Raw genomic sequence first — 17,806 nt, 5'->3', positions numbered from 1 at the left:
GAGATTTTATCAACATTAAAAACTTTTGTTCCTCTAAGGACTTTATCATGAAAGTAAAATGATAACTTACACAATGGGAGAAAATATTTGGAAATCACACATCCAATCAATGATTAATATCCAGAATATATGAAGAAATCCTTCAATTTAACAACAAAAAGACAGCCTAATTAAAAAACGGACTAAAGACTGGAACAGACCTCTCTCCAAAGATGGCCAAAAAGCCCATGAAAAGATTCTCAGTATCACTAGCCATCAGGGAAATGACCACCATGGGATGCCATTTCACAACCATTAGAATGGCTGCTATAAAAAAACAGAAAATAGCAAGTTTTGGAGAGGATGCTGAGAAATAGGAACACTCATTCATTGCTGGTAGGAATGTAAAATGGTGCAGCCATTGTGGAAGACAGTTTGGTGGTTCCTCAGAAAGCTAAGCATATAACTCCCATATGACCTGGCATTCCCACTAGTAGGTCTATACCCAAAAGAATTGAAAGCAGGGATTCAAACAGATACTTGCATACCAGTGTTCATAGTGGCATTATTCACAGTTGCCAGAAGATGAAAGCAACCAAGTGTCCACCATATGAAGAACGGATAAACAAAATGTGGTGTATACAAACAACAGAATATTATTTAGCCATAAAAATGAATGAAGTACTGATACTTGCGACTACATGGATGAAACTTGAAGACATCATGTTGAGTGAAATAAACCAGACACAAAAGGACAAATACTTTATAATCTCACTGTTTTGAAATAATTAGAATAAGCAGAGTCAGGATCTAGAGTATAGATCACGAGGGGACCGGGTGGGGATAGGGAATTGTAAGTTAAGGCTTAAAATGTACAGGGCTCCTATTTGGATTGACGGAAACGTTTTGGTAAAGGATGGTGGTGATTTTAGCACAACATTGTGAATGCAGTTAACAGCACTGAAATGCATTTCTTAATATAATTAAAAAGGGAAATCATTATGTTTATTATAACAGAGCAAAGTTTTTTAAAAAAAAATCCATGGAACTGCACTACACAAACAATGAACCCTAGGTTAGACCATGGACTACAGTTAATAGTACAATTATAAAAATATGCTGTCATCAATTGTAACAAATGTTCCACCCCAACACAAGATGGTAGTTGTGGCATGCTGTACGGGAATCCTGTATTTTATTCATTCTTGCTGTGTAAACCCACAACTTCTCTAATATAAAAAAAAAAAAAAAACTATTATAAACACTATGATAATTATATAGGAGATAGTTCCTAGCCTTCCTTGGAAATCTTAGAAAGGCACCACATAAGAAACAATGGTTGAAAAATTAATAAAAATTTGCCAAATGAATAACAAATGGAACGTATTACAGTCAGAGTCGGAGACAATCATACGTCCAAAGGAATGGAGGCATGCATAGCACGGCACCCTAGGTGAACTGAAAGTAGTGAAGATGGCAAGAATCCAGGATTCCAAAAAATAAAGGTAGGAAAGGTGGCCAGAAGAATCTAATATATCTTGTAAAGAATTTAGATCTTAACCTGTAAGTAATGAGGGGTGATGACAGATCTTAAACAAAGAAATGCCATCATATTTGATTTGGGAATGCTTCCTCTTGCAACAAAGCTGGAAGCCAAAAGATCCTGCATCCTACATTGGAAAGGACAAATTATCAAGCAGGTATTTTGGGTAGTAGTTCAAAGTGTGAGTCTTGCAATCAAAGAAGCCTACAAACAAGGTACATAACCTTGGACAAATCATTTTATTTCCTTAAACCTTTGTTTTCTAATCTATAATCTATTCTATGTTTTCTTTAAAGGAATAAAAAATAAATAGTTTAGGCTTTTTAGGCCATGTGGTCTATGCTGCTACTATTCAGCTCTTCCACTGTAGCACAAAAGCATCCACAGACAATACATAAAAAAATGAACATGACTGTTTTCTATTAAAACTATCAACACCAAAATTTGAATTTCTTATTATTTTCATGTGTTATGAAATATTATTCTTATTTTGATTTTTTCTACCATCAAAAATTTAAAAACCATTTTTAAAATTGCAGCCTATATAGCAAGTGCAGGGCCAGAATTAGCCTGCATGTCATAATTTGCTGATCCCTGATCTATTCTATAATGTTTTGGGACAATATTGCTACATAATTTGTAGAGGACATTATAAAATAATGCACATGAAGTCCTTAGCAAAGTGTATAGTACATAGATATGGTCAATAAATATAAGCAGTCCCAATGACATTAAATAGAAGTTTACTCAAGGGGTAAGAATTAAAGGAGAATTAAAATAGATTGGGCAGAGATTGATTGAAGTGACTGGTTTAAGACTGATGGAAGTGGGAATTTCAGGTTTAATGGTTTGGTGCAAGAACTACTAAGAAAAAATCAGGATGATATTAGAGGCAGGGAGAATAATTTAGAAAGCTCTTGAACTCCTCCAGGAAAGAAATGAGGAAGACTTGAATTACGGAAGACGGTGTAATGGTAACCACCCTTCCTGACCTTCGTGCCTACTGCTGCCAGCCCATTTCAGTATCCTGGATGGATGCAGCTAATGAGTCAAGTGAGATCGCAAGTGGGCCGTGCAATGCATGCCTCCATTCCTTTGGACATAAAGGCATTTTAAAAATTCTCTCAGTTTAAAATTTAAGTAGCTTGCAGCAGCCAAAAAAAATCATAAAATAAAATATCTGTGTTCTAATCCTCATGTGTCTCTTGAATTTCGGTTTGACTGGCTTTGATATGCACACTTCATGCCCTAGGGTACGAAAGACTGAGTTAACCTCTAACTTCTCCATAGAGCAGACAGAATCCTGGTGAAGATGTGAAACAGGACTGCAGCAGTTGAAGAGTTACAGCTCTGTGGCTGCCTTTGCAGCTCGTTTCCATTTTGGTTCCCTTAGATCCAGAGTCAATAACTGGATTTGTTAGACTTTTGGGTTAGTAATTAGGCTAGCTTGAAAGAAAGAGTGTCAGATGTTTCAAAATTTCTTTGGGATTAATCAAAGAGAAATACTCAGAGTCATAGAGATTTTGTTTGTTTACCTGGAATATAAAATATATATATTTCATGTAAGTAGAAAGACCAGAAGTGAGAGAGATAAAACAGAACCATTTTAACTGGAATTGATATCACATTATTTACAGAGACATGATCACAAAATATGCTGCAATCTGAATAGGCCTTCCTAAGTATTTCATAGGTGTTGGCTTGGTTTTTGAAAAAATTCAAAACCAGTGTAGCCTCAATCCTTTCCATATCTCCACAATCAAAGCAAGAATAGATAAGAACTTGGGGAAGAAAATGAAACATATATATATATATAGTTATGGATTGAAGCATGTAGTTACACTATAATTATTTGTTGAATGAAATATGTGAAAGTTTTATTTCTTATGTTATTGAAACTGAAATTTTAAAAATATAAAATTTAAGGACATTGCTTTAATTTAGACTATAGATGATGTCCTAGAATCCTCTCAATTCTAAAACTTTGAACCAAAATTAATTTTTCCGTAATACAGTAACTGTCCCAAACCAAATTACTTAAAATATTTTCTGGAATAAAATTAGTGAAAGTGAAATTTATCCAACATTTCCTTCAGAAGAAGTGTGGGACTCTGTCTTTTCACAAGAATTTTGCTGAACAGTGTGATGTGGAGGGGATGCAGACATATATCAATCATGGTAAAAATCTGAGTATTTCAAAGGTTTTATGATGAATTAACAACTCAAGCAAAATAAAAATAAATGTGTCTTTTAAAACTTCTGTAGAAAGAGTGGTTTAGATAACCACTTAAAACTAATTTTCACAACATGGGATGGTTTGTATTCTTATAGTTAATATAGAAAATGAATTGCTAAGGTCACAAAAAGAAATAAATAATCACATAAATATTTGTTTTTGGTAAGAGCCAAAATTTATTTGTTATTGACCTGTTATGAATATCAAACTTTCTCTGCATGGGGAAAAGAAAAATGATCTAGGAGTCTTCAGGTAGATACTCTGCCATATACATGCAAAATGACCTTTGTCAAAATAACAAGTCTCTGGGTTATCATTATTTTTGTACGTTGAATGCAGGTATTAATATTTACTCTTCCTAGCCCCCAGGGTTGTTGCAAAAGGCAAATGGAAAATGAATATGAAAGTTCTTTGAAAGGCAGAAAGCATCATATAAAATGTGCTTTATTAATTACTGCTAAGGAGAACACTCGACCCATGAGCACTGAGAAATTTGGTGCTCAAGGAGAATAAAAATACGTGTAAGTTGTGATAGATGCAAAGCTTGGTACTCCATTGATAAATGATTTTTCTAATTTTTCCCCCTCTCCCTTTCTCCTTTTACTTCCCTTCTGTAGAACCTCTACCTGTAACCAGTGTTTCAATATATGATTATAAACCTTCTCCTGAAACAGGAGTCCTATTTGAAATTCATTATCCAGAAAAATATAACATTTTCACCAGAGTTAACATAAGCTACTGGGAAGGTAAAGACTTCCGGACAATGCTATATAAAGGTAAGATACAACAGGAAGGCTGAATACATGATGGCTATTACTTTTTACATGATTTTTGCAAACTAGTCCTCTCCTGCTCTAAAGAGATTTTATAATTTGTTATTTGACCTATCAATGAACCATTAATTGATAGGTCAAAGATTCATGAAAATCTTGTTTCAGGACATTTGGTTCATTAGTTTAGAATCATGTGTCATGCATACAGCATGAAGAATAATCAAATTATTATCACTTACATGCTATTCTTGCCAGAGATAACATGTCAGCTACAGGAAATGCCAGGTGCAGGTGAAAATTCAAATTTAAGTGTAAAAGTACCTACCTAACCATTTCCTTCTGGGTATGTTAAAAGGGAATTTCTAGGACTAGAAGTTAGCAGGGCATCCTTGACAAAGTTTCACTTAGAGATGGTCCAAGATTATTCTCAAATGCAAAAGACCATGCATTTTGGTTCTTTTGTATATGTTTATCTATATGAACAATTAAATGATTGCATTAATATACAAAAATTGAATTAGCCATTTTGGCTGGCTTGGTGGGGGTGCTTTGAAAAGGGGAGGGAAGAGAGCCCAGGGAATTAATTATTCAAATTATTATTATTAATTATTCAAATTATTCAAAAGAATCAAGTAAAACTCTCTGGTAGACTGTATATATGTTCCCGAATATATGTGTGTGTGTGTGTGTGTGTGTGAGAGAGAGAGAGAGAGAGAGAGAGAGAGAGAAAGAAACTTGCTGTTTTTACCACCTCCCTTCGGGGGTTCATTTTTGTGAGACACTGTTTAAAATATATGCAGTGAATTTAGAGATTAGTTGTTAACATCAAATAATCAAATAAACATAAACATAAGACCCACAATTTATTGTATTCTTTATTTTTAATGAAAACAGATTATCTACAAATTAATAAGTGGAACCTTATTCACTTAGTATTCATATGCAAATACAAATTCATGAATGATTGAAAAATAATCACTGAAATTTTGGTTGACTTAAAAATCATGAGTTTAAAAATAAGTTTTAAAAATATGCTTGTTTGAAGTCGATTAATTTTTAAACTAGTATTAGCTTGTAATTCAATAATTAGTACTTTAATTTCTTTCCCTTATTTCTTTTTAACTTGGATTGGATTTTTAAATTTGTTATTTTCTTTAATGTTTTTCAAGCTAAATCCAAATTTTTTGTTTTCTTTCTTTGAGCAGGCCCTTCCTGGCAGATAAATCAGTCTCCTTTTAAAATAGCCTAGTTTTCTCAAGTGATCCTTAGTGAAACATTTCTTGTAAAATTGCTTTTTCCTTAGTCATAAGTAGTAAAATACCTCAAAGTAAATGGCAAACATATTCTAATCTATAAAATTTCTGCACCTTATCTTCTACACTTAACACTCCAAAAGTTCTTCTTAAAATAAATATTTAACTTCAATGGTAGCCAATCTCCTTAGGAATTCTGGCCTTTCAGCATTGAGTCTAAAGATCCACACTTTCATCCCTAGCCTTCTACCAATTCTTTTTTGCTGACCATGCCTGCCTGCAGTTGAAGGAATATTTTAGGAATGTTTACTTATAATTAAGATCAGAACTTTCTAGAAGTGTGTGGCATTTAGACGAACACATTTTTAATATGATTGATTTTTCCGTTCACAGATTTCTTTAAGGGAAAAACAGTATTCAACCACTGGTTGCCAGGAATATGTTATAGTAATATTACCTTTCAGCTGGTATCGGAAGCTACTTTTAATAAAAGTACTCTCGTGGAGTATAGTGGTGTCAGTCATGAACCCAAACAGCATAGAACCGGTAAGTATTCTGAAGAATCAAATTTAGTGAAAAAAATAATTAAATTATATGCTATGGTATATATATATGTGTGTGTGTATATATATATACATATGTGTATATATATATATATGTGTATGTATATATATATATATATATATCCTGCTGAGAAATTTCTGCTCCAGAGCTAAAGAAGAAAATAAACATATTTTAACAGCCCAATACAAATTTTTTATCAATGTAAGAAGAACTAAGCAAATATTCAATAAGAAAATTCTAAAATGTGTCAATGTAATCATAGATTTATAATCTTCTAGTAAAAGAAGTGCATGATACTACCAAAAAGTTATAATTAAGTAACTTAACTGGACCAAATAGACATTGGTCATTTTACGGCGTTGAAAGATCCCTATATAGCAGAAAAACAAAAGGGAGACATTCTAGTTCAGATTATCAGATTATTAAAGGAAAATATTGAAATTTAGATTTATCTGAAACTTGTGGCCCTTCGTTTTAGTAGCATCACAAATATGAAGCACTATTACCAGATGGACAGTTGGATGATGGATGAAACAAATACATACCCACTGAATACCCGTCAGCAGTATAAGCCAGGTTGTGTAGTCCTACTAAAGTGCCTGAGTCTGCAGTGGGTGTGCTGGAGAGGCCATTGTTAAAAACACTGGGAACAGGTTAAAGTAACCACTGAGGCCCTTCCGATCTGAAATTCTAGGATGTCAAGATTTTCATTAATTAGGGCCAAGACAATGAGACCATTTCAGCTAACTAAGTAATTCCCTCACATCAATATGTAAGATTCTATTTGTATTTTTCATTATTTAGGTTAAGTAAAGAAACACTGAGTACCATTTACCTGGGAGTTGTTCCAGGTAACGAGAGAGGCTCCCTATCCTTAAAAACGGAAGAGGAACTATAGAAATGACAATCATGCAAGGTGTAACATAAATAGTATAAAGGAGGTACAAAGTTATATGAGCTCACAAAGGAGGGGAAATTATTTTTAATTAGAGGTCCATGGAAGAGGTGACATTTGAACTGATATTTGAAAGATAGGTAGAAACTGTTACAGGCAGACAACATGTGGAATTCCTTCATAATTTTCTATCTCTAGAAACATATGCTTATTTAATTTATAGACTCGTTTTCTGCTCTTATGTTTCATTTTAGAGAGGTGAGAAGTGAAGTCATAATTGCAATTAAGTGTAAATGCCTTTAAAGGCAACTCATTTATGCAACTCTCTTAGGCAACTATGTCACACAGAGTCCTTTTATTTCTATTTTGTAAATCTGTTGTGGATTTGACTCATTAATAGATTATTTATTTACCATAATGGAGTTAAAATATGTGTAAATGTAAATTCTCTCTTTTACAGCCCCTTATCCACCCCGAAACATTTCAGTTCGTATCATAAGCTTGAACAAAAACAATTGGGAAGAACAGAGTGGCAGTTTCCCGGATGAATCATTCATGAGATCACAAGATACAATGGGAAACAAACTCTTCCATTTTACAGATGAAACTCCTGAAATACCCTCTGTCAGCATTTCTTCGGGTTGGCCTGATTTTAACAGCAGTGACTATGAAGCTACATCTCAGCCGTATTGGTGGAACAGTGCATCTGCAACTCCTGAAAGCGAAGATGAATTTGTCAGTGTAGTTCCCATGGAATATGAAAATAACAATACACTCAGTGAGACTGAAAAATCAACACCAGGCTCCTTCTCTTTTTCCCCTGTGCAAATGATCCTGAGCTGGTTACCACCAAAACCACCCACTGCCTTTGATGGGTTCCATATTCATCTAGAAAGAGAAGGTAAAGCAATAGGAAATCAGAAGAAATGAGATACGAGATACAGTACAATCAAAGGAAAGGAAATCAAAATGTTTTTAAATTTTAGTTTGGAAAGAATGACGGTCGTCAGTTCATACTTAAAGACAAATGGTAAAGAAAGGGAAGACTTAATTGAGTATACATTGTGGGTTGAGGCTAGAAAACAAAAATGGACAGGTTGGATTGAAATTAGTAGATTTGCATAATCCATAAATTGCCAAGCAGTGGCAATTGTGCACATTTCACTGCCCAAAATTTCACAAACACCAGGCCACTGAGGAAAACCTGTATTTGGAAAGATATTGAGTTAAAGATCTTACCATTATAGATTAAAGACTATCCTGGAGAAATTTTCTGTTTTCTTGTATGTAACTTTGTGAAGCATGCAACAAAGAATATTTTGGGAAAATGGCTGCTTCCCCAAGAATATCAAAACTGTGTCCTTCTTATTTAGCTACCCTATTCCCTTTAGGAAGTGCCTCTCTGGAATTAACACCACTAACATTTTTGCAGGAGCTGTTAATAAAATAGAAAATATACAGCAGTTGGCACTTTGAATGTAGCTACTTAATTATATCTTAATTTCATTTATGCAGAATCTGAGACTCATTCTTTATATTTTAGCCCACTAATTTGTGAAAACAGGGCCATGGCATTTGGCAAATTTGAGTCATAAGTCATATTTGAATTGTTAGAATGATAGCCTTTTACGATTATTTGTTCTTTGTGGTGTTTATACAGCGATGTACTTCATTTTATACTTTACAGTCTAGTAGTTTGGGTGGCAAAGGTTATGCAGTTGTCAAACTTTAAAGTTAAAATGACAGCCTTATTTTCAAGATAGGACATCAGGATTATATAGTCTCATATATGACAAGTTGTTTACCCCTATTTTATTTAATAGAATGAAACAAAATCTGTGGATTCCTCTGTACTAGATGATTGAGCAATCAGCCATACCCAAATATTACATTAAATTGAAATCCTTTGTCATTTCCAATTATTTGAGTCAAAAGTCTTAACATTTGCCTGGAATTGCTTATGTAACAAAAGTTTCTTTAATCTGTCTTTTAGTTTCCTGTTCCTCAATATAGTCTATGGAAAATTGGGTCTTTGTATCTCAGAAATTTTTTTACTGCCTATTCCATGCTTTTATTTGACTGCATTGTGTTCTTTTGAAGGCAATTATAGGCACCAACTGATGATAATTATTTCAAATGAAGTAATAAGCAGTGGGAGATAGATGCTGAAGCAATGCAGAATTGCTTTTATTTTTAGAAGTTTTATTCCTTATATCCAAATAAGTAACTCAGCTATTTCTGTCTTCTCCTAACATTCTGCTATTTTGTGCATAAAAATTTGTTGGGTAACAATATAGAACATATGCAGTATATACTCATCTTTAGTTTTGATTTGGAAACCACATTTTAGTTTAGTTATTTAAATTTTATGAAAAGCAATTTGAACTCTTATTCATTCTTCCTTTCTATTACCGTTAGTTTAGAGGTATACTTGAACTTGACAAAAGGAAGGAGACAACACAAAAATATTTATTTTGTATTAATTGGCATGTCTGTAGCCAGAATCTTTTCAAGTGTCAGTTCTTATATATATTCTCTTTTTTTATTTATGATTTAGAAAACTTTACTGAACATTTGACAGTGGATGAAGAAGCACATGAATTTGTTGCTGAACTGAAGGAGCCTGGGAAATATAAATTATCTGTGACAACCTTTAGTTCCGCAGGATCTTGTGAAACTCGAAAAAGTCAGTCAGCAAAATCACTCAGCTTTTATATCAGTAAGTACCAAAGAGATTATTTTGCACTTTCAGGGGAGCTAGAACAATAAAACTGATGAGATTAATGATGTTTGGGCATCAATTATTCATCAAACCTTTGGGATCCTGAGAATTCATCAAGGTCAGGAGATGCTGGGGTCCAAGAGATTTTTGACAGCAGAGGAAATATATGTATATTTAATAGTAGCAAACCTACCCAGAGACTTAACTTGAGGATTTTTTTTATGTTGTTATAATTGAACATTTATTAAACTGACCTTCCACACTAGCCATAACAAACTCTCCAAGGACATGGACGCACAGGTTGGGAAATATGATTTTTGTTTGAGGCCATAATGAAAATTTATATTGTAGGACTGTGTGAAAAATCTCATTAGAGTATTGAAATTATTGTGGTTCTCAAAAGAAAGACAGATTAAGGTGCATTTATACCCAGGCAGTCCCCATAAATGTGGTGGAAAAAGACAAAGGTAGAGAGTCCTAAAAGCGCCAATGTCAAGTTTTAGCGCTGCTTCTACTGATTGCATAAGATGTAATCGCACAGCAATAGTTTCTAAAGGCAGCACAAATAGTACATTTCTCTGTAATATTTTGTTTAGTTAAGCTGACCATATTTACTGGAAGTTTAGAGGCCAAAGATCAATTACCTAGCTTATTTCTTTCACCAGAAAGAAAAACCAGAATGCAATGGGTAAAAATTACTCTCAGAAAAGGATGACCAGCATACCACTCTATTGCCTTCGCCTATTGCCTTGTCTGAAGGCAAAATATCGCCTCTTAGCAAATAATCCTCAAAAGGGGGAGGAAGGTGGTAGAGACAGTGAGCAAGAGATCAGTTGATTCAGCAGCTTAAAAATGTTGAAAATGTCTCATAACATTTTTACTTTAAGGAACCAAAAAGGTGACCACTGGTGAAAGGATGGAGTGGTCCCTTAGCCATGCACTCAGGATATCCATCATTGCCTTGCTTGCAAAGTACAGGAGGTTTTGCATGAGATAACTTGAGAATAAGAATAAAGCTTAGTATTCAGTTCTTCCCATGGGGCTAAAAATGTTGCACTGAGCAAAAGAATTTCCTGACTACCGTAGACATCCATCTCAAGGTTTTATGGCTCCCATGAAAACCTCTCTCAATTAAACTGGGCATGCTGGCTTTTCCCTTCTCTGAATTCCTATTGTGCTTCATATTGCCCAATGCAAAATACAGAACTTCTTAGCACATGGAATTTTCCCAGAATTATTTATTTGGGGTAAATCTTGCTTCTCATACCAAATTATAAAATCCTAGGCTGGGGTCATACTTATTTGCTTAATTATTCACTCTTTTATACATTTCACCACCACATTTATGCATCAAACACTCTATTTTTAGAGCGTCCAAAGTGACTAATGCTATTCAGAATATGCCAGAATTCTTAAATTCATCCTAGAAAAATGTAGGCCACCATAAATGGTATTTATTCTCTCCCAATAAAAGAATGATAATTTTTAATGCTTAAGATATTTTGTTCTGCATTAATAAGTTATTTAGGTTTGCTGTGTATAATACTTTGGTTAAAAAAAAAGATACTGCAGGTGTAAATACTTATACTTAATGAGATACGTGAGCAACAAATGAGGGTGGCTTAATTTTCCACAACACAGTGAACACACACACCAGCTAAATCATAATTGCAGCCCATTTTCCTGACCAAGCCATTTCAGACATTCTGAGGTTGAGCTCTCATATTAAAATTTATTACACTAAAATTGTTATTTTTGTGGTTGCATTATGATTTCTACAGATGTAGTTTTGAAAACTTTCCCTAGAATTGAGAATTATGGTAGAAATTTACATTAGTTCCCCAACAGCTTGATGAAGTGAACATTTTTATTGCCCTGATTTTTCAGGTGGGAAAAATGTCACAGAAAGTTTCAGTGACTTTCACAAGTGTTGGTACGAGGATTAGAACCTACGATAACAGAGTTGTCCATTTCCATATAGCCTGCAACGATCTGTTGCCTTGAGTTGATTTTCAGGTAGTCCAAATGTGAAAACATTAAAGAAGTGAATTTGTTTTGCTTCCTCACACTTCTCTCTGTGCCTCCACTTCACTAGTAGTATTCGTAACAGTGCTAACACTTCATGCTTATATAGTTCTCTAACACGTTTTGTCTCATTTGATCCCAAGCCTTGTGAGGTAGATTAATCAGATGGCATCATGATGGGCAAAAAGCAGTGACCCAGGAGACCAGTCTGGGTTGGGTCCCAAGCACTCATCAGCTCTGTGACATTAGGCAGGTCATTCAGGTTTCTGGGCCATGGTTTCCTCATCAGTAAAATAAGGCATTGAAGTGCTAAAGTTCTTTTCAATTCTAACATTCTGTGATTTACCCATTTGACAGATGCAATGACTGAGATTCAGGAAAGTAAAGTCATTGCCCAAGTTTGCATCACTAATAATAAGCAAAGTCTTGGGTCAACTCTCCTATGTTCAAACCAGTGCTTTTCACTATCCCAGGGAGGCTCATACAGGGGTTACGAGCATGGATTTTGGAACAAGACTCCCTGCGTTTGAATCCCAGTTCTACATAACCTATCTCTGCCTCAGTTTCCTTATTTGAAAGTGAGGTTAATAGTAGTACTTATCTCATGGGCTTGTATGAAAGTTAAAGGATTAAATTATATAAACACATATGAACTTAAAACAGTGCCTAATGCATAGTCAGCATAATATCTCTGCTATCGTTACCATTTATTTTTATTATTGCTATTATTTCCCTTGTACATTTACCCTAAGCCTGTTCCTGCCCTCCTCAGCAGAGCTAGTTGCTCCTTTTCCTCTCCTGGGTTCCAGCCTAAAAATCCTTGCTTTCTTGTAAAGAGCTAAGAAAGGCATCCTAAGCAAATAAAAGGAGGATGCACATTTGCATTTCAACAGGGAATTTCAGTAGATAATAATCACCTTAACATTTCTTTAGTCCTTTCTATGTGTCAGGCACTGTGCTAATAACCGTTTTAGAAACCGAAGAGAACAAAGCACTGCCATGAAGCTATTTTGTAATAAGGGACCCGCCGTGTCCCTCAATTATCACCCAGGTTTTGGCCAGCTCCTATAATTGAACCAGCCTGTTGCCTGTTTTTCTCTAATATGGTCACAGCTGCCTTTTTTGATCCTGCTGTTGCCAAATTTAATAAATTCTCATACGACTGTAGTAGAGGCTAATTTGAATCTCAAATTAATTATTTCTAGAGACCAAACATCCTGACACCAAAGGAATTATAAACACTGATGAAATGCCACATTGCCACACCTACTCTTTGCTCAAAGAGAAGTAAATTTCTCTGGTTGAGAATTTACCAGAATAATTTCAGATGCTCATCACAACTGAAATGGGGCCCCTGTCTCTCAGTAGAACTGTTTTTGCTACTGCAGTCGATAAGAAAGTCACAGTATTGAGGACTGTAGGTGTGCAGAGGAGCCAAAGAGTTATCAGGCTGACTGCCGTATCTTACCTTGAATATTTTTGTAGGAGCAAAAGAAAAACAACATAATTCTTAAAACTAGAGCCTTCTTATTGCAATCACTCAGCTTGAAGACTCACCTGTACTCTGGTTTGGGAATTTTAGGTCCCTCAGGAGAGTGGATTGAAGAATTGACCGAGAAACCCCAGCATGTAAGTGTGCATGTATTAAGCTCAACCTCTGCCTTGATGTCCTGGACGTCTTCCCAAGAGAACTACAACAGCACGATTGTATCTGTGGTGTCACTAACCTGTCAGAAACAAAAGGAGAGCCAGAGGCTTGAGAAGCAGTACTGCACTCAGGTAAAGGAAGAGAAATGCTGACGGGCACCCTACCCCCACTGAAGCACAGCCACGCCGGGGCCACAAACGCAGACAACTGCAAGAAGCTGAGATGAGGTCTCCCTGTTGTAATGGTGGTAGCAAGGGCCGGGAGAGAAGCCAGGAAATGAGCACACACAGCCCTTCCAACTACACTGTCCTCTTTTCCCTCAGAGGAAACGCCACATTGAGGGCCGTGGTCCTTTTACTCTCATTCCTGTAGTTAAGAGCATTTCCTAAGCACCTATGATGTGCCAGGTACTAGCACAGATGTTGGAGATCTAGAAAATTTTTTAACGTTCTGCTCTTACAGAGCTCAACATTCAGTTAGAATAATGGACAGGTGAACATCTAATAAGGCCTAGGCTGTGGATGAATGACCAAGAGGTCCTAGGAGCTCACAGAAAGGAGGAGCCGGGGGAGTCACTGCCGGTATCCTCATGCTTCCCTGCAACTGCATTAATTATTGTGTAACTGTGTGTGCTCAGTGGGTCCTGTGTGAGATGCTAGAGAGAAAGGCAGATTAAACCTGAACACGGATTTCATGAAGCTTAGAGTCTGGCCGTCCACAGAGGTTCATTGAATGCGTTCACTGGAATTTGTCCTCATTGTGTTTTCGTTCTTCATATGTGTTGCTTTGTGTATGAGTTTGTATGTGAATGTTTGGAGAAAAGGGGGATTTTTGTTGTAACTCTCCTGATGACTACTGTAGTGCTATTCAGTCTTCAGTATCTGTTGATTATAAAATCGGTGCCCAATCAGCATTGTATAAAGGACTTGGTCAATTCTTCAAAGTAAACTTGTCGTTGGCAGTCTCTCTGCAGACACACACACAATCAGAAACTTCAGAGTTAAGAAGCATCATATGTATGTATATTTATTTTTATATGTGATCTGCCTTGGTCCATAAATATTTTTGCAACAATTTACAAAACTATATAATAGCCAAGTGACAAAGTCAGAAAGGAAGATACATCAGTCTTTTAGCTTTACAAGTGGAGAAATGGCAGAGCCAAGAGGCTATCTAAGGTGTCTGCCCAATGTCACCTGGTTTCAGAGGTGAGACCAGGACCCAGGTGATCTGACTTGCTGGCCAGTGTTGTTTCTGTGGGGTTGCATGTGCTGCCCTGGGGGAGGTGCCCCCTCACTGCCTGTCTTTGTAGAGTCCGGAGTCCAACAGACTTGGGTTCCAGACCTGATTTTAACAGTTCCCAGCTGTGGCCAACTTTCCTCCTCTCTGTAAGTCTCAGTGTCTTAATCTATAATATAGAGAGAAGAATATCGTACCTCATAGGTTGTAATAAAGATAAAAGGACATGATGTTTAATGTGCCTGGAGCACAGTAATAGTAATAGTAATATGAGCACAAATTGTTAGCTTTTACTATTATACGACCTAATGGGATGCTTTTAATCAAGGGAGGGAAATGGAGAGGTCCTAGAGGTCCTCTGTAGGAAAATCTGAAAAAACTTGTACTAAATGTACAGAAGAGAGCTATTGGAAAGAGGATCACATAAATGTAAAAATGACAAGGCCATTTCAGACTCAAAGGGACTTTTACTGTCAGCCGGTTCACCTCTGTTATTTGATAGTGTATCATATATATTTCTTCCAGCTTGTGCTCTCTCGTTCCTTCTGTTTCTTTAGCTGAGGAAAGATAGGGCTGGTGCCTAGTTGAAGTTACTTTGAGCTAGAGAGAATTCTCTGGAATGGAGACCAACCCAGGAATGGAGAGAGGAAAGACTGTAATGCAAAAATGGGGTGGAAACTGGGTAGTGAGTTATGGAATGATCCTCCAGAACCTGAAGTACATTTTGTTTAGTATATAGCAGGCAGGAGCATTTCTCCTTCCCACCACCAATCCACCCCCAAGGAGGTCTAGGACAAATAAAAAGGCCTGGAGGGGGAGAAGTATAGATATAAGCTGGTAACTGGGAAAATAAGAAAGCAGAAAAAAATGGTGTTTATGATTTGTTACCAAGGCAAGTCATCTACAGTACTATTGCCCTCTTGTCATTTTGTTGTTGTTGTGTGACATATGTCACATTATTGCTTCTTATTGAAAAACAGTACTGTGTCCATAAGATGAATTTGTTGTGCTGACATATTTAAGTGGCTGTGATTCCTGATAGCCATTTGATTAATTAGAATCAATTACTGCCTATAATATTATCAAACTAAAGCAACTTGAACATCACCCTGAAACAATCTACACTCTTTCTGTCCTGTGTTATTCTAAATATTCTCAATGGGTAAAATGAGTGTTTAATGAGCTGGTTCAGCATTCACAAGTATGGTGGGATGTCTACAGTGTGTTGTTAGGTTCAAAAGAAAAGTTTGGAACAATGTTGATAATAATATATCTGTTTGGTTCAAATTATATTATTCATGTACATGCACATAAAGGAAAGTCTAGAAGAATGCACACCAAAATATTGGAATTCATGGGAGGAGAACAGGGAGTCTTCCAATTTACTTCATTTATTTTTCTGTTGTGTGAATGATTTTTTCAATGAGAATGTATTCACTTTATCATTTAAAATGTATTTTTAAGAAATAGAATACATATCTTTATTTATAGTTTGTCTCTTTAGGAAAGTCTCTGTCCAAGAGGACTTATAGCTGACTAACTTTGTTTATACATTTTCCAGGAGAATTAAAAATCTAAAACCTGGGCAAGGAACACTGTATGAAAGAGTATCAATAAAAAAGGAAATGTGGAAGATGGAACTTAATTCAATTCAATCTTATTTGGGTCTGACCAATAGAAAATAAATTTTGGTATGCCCCCCCTTTTATATGTAGAACAAGTTATACCAATTCAAATAATAAAATTTGTATCTGTGTACAATCAGTTTATGCTATTGGAAAGTTTTAAAATTCATATCATGTCACCAGTACTATGTTTACCCTTAAAGTTGTGATGAGGCTTTTTAAAAAAGCTTACAACATTGGTGAGTTCTCAACAATATTATCCTCCTTTGATTCAGGCTATTTCCCACAGCAATTTTACTATTTCATGTACCCTAGAGGCCAAAAAGTTAGTGAGAGTAATAAGAGTAAACATTTATTGATACTCTGGTTTAAGCATCCTCACAACAACTCTACAAGGTAAATATAATATTATTATTGATGTTTTAGAGATGAGGAGCCCAAGGTAAAAATTATAAATAAATCCCCACGGCTTATAAGGGGTAGAGTCAGGATTTGATCTCAGGCATTCTAAATAGAGAACCTGTGTTCTTAACCACTAAGCAAGGCTATCTTAAATATTAGATATACTACAGGTCAAAGCAGGGTACCTCTTAATCTGTTAGTTAACCCTTCAATACTTTTGTGTGCCAATATCAATATCAACTTCCATAAATACATTTTTCATCTATATGTTCCACTATTTTTCTCTAGATGGTATTTGTTACATAACCAAAGGTTTTAGGTTATATACATATATATACATAAATATACATAAAGAACAGTATAGAAGAACTCATCTCAATGTGAAATGTTGTCTGCTGCATTATTTTATGGGGTCACAATAGCCTTGCAAAGTGCTTTGCGACTGTTTCTCGATGTCTAGTCCAGGGATTTGCCTGTATGTGAACTGAAAGTCACACACCAGGCTTCTAGTACCAATGCTGAGTCAAAATATGTGAACTTGGGAATTCTCTGCCTTTACTTTCCTGATCTATTCAATGAGAGATTTGGACTAGATAATCTCTGAGGTCATTTCCATCTCTGTAATTAGATATTATATGCCTCTAAGTGATGAGAGACTTTAGATGTTCCTGCACTTATCTTTGTGTGTAATCAGCTGATACTACAATTCAGGATGTCAAACTATCCTTCTGGTACTGCTGATTTGATTATGGTTAGAGGCTGATGTGTCTCTGGTGTGCATAGTTAAAACCTGACATTGATGAGTATAAAGCAGTTCGTGGGGCTTATTAAATCCAGCCATAGAATTTGAATGTTCTGGGTCCCCTTCAGTGTTCACATAAATCATCCTAATTTTGAAATCT

General features: G+C 35.6%; 1 protein-coding gene across 2 annotated transcripts in view; it reads left to right on the top strand.

Annotated features, from left to right (window-relative positions):
- Positions 1–17,806, top strand: part of PTPRO (protein tyrosine phosphatase receptor type O) — a 254,990-nt gene that overhangs the window by 159,343 nt on the left and 77,841 nt on the right. For both annotated transcript variants that reach the window (XM_037845676.1, XM_037845675.1), the window contains exons 3-7: positions 4,376–4,534; positions 6,178–6,330; positions 7,704–8,144; positions 9,801–9,962; positions 13,573–13,769. In XM_037845676.1, the coding sequence (XP_037701604.1) occupies positions 4,376–4,534; positions 6,178–6,330; positions 7,704–8,144; positions 9,801–9,962; positions 13,573–13,769 (1,112 nt within the window). The remainder of the gene's footprint in view (positions 1–4,375; positions 4,535–6,177; positions 6,331–7,703; positions 8,145–9,800; positions 9,963–13,572; positions 13,770–17,806) is intronic.

This window comes from Choloepus didactylus, chromosome 8 (assembly GCF_015220235.1).
Source record: "Choloepus didactylus isolate mChoDid1 chromosome 8, mChoDid1.pri, whole genome shotgun sequence".
Taxonomy (NCBI): Eukaryota; Metazoa; Chordata; class Mammalia; order Pilosa; family Megalonychidae; genus Choloepus; species Choloepus didactylus.
This window is presented reverse-complemented; position numbering and strand designations above follow the sequence as displayed.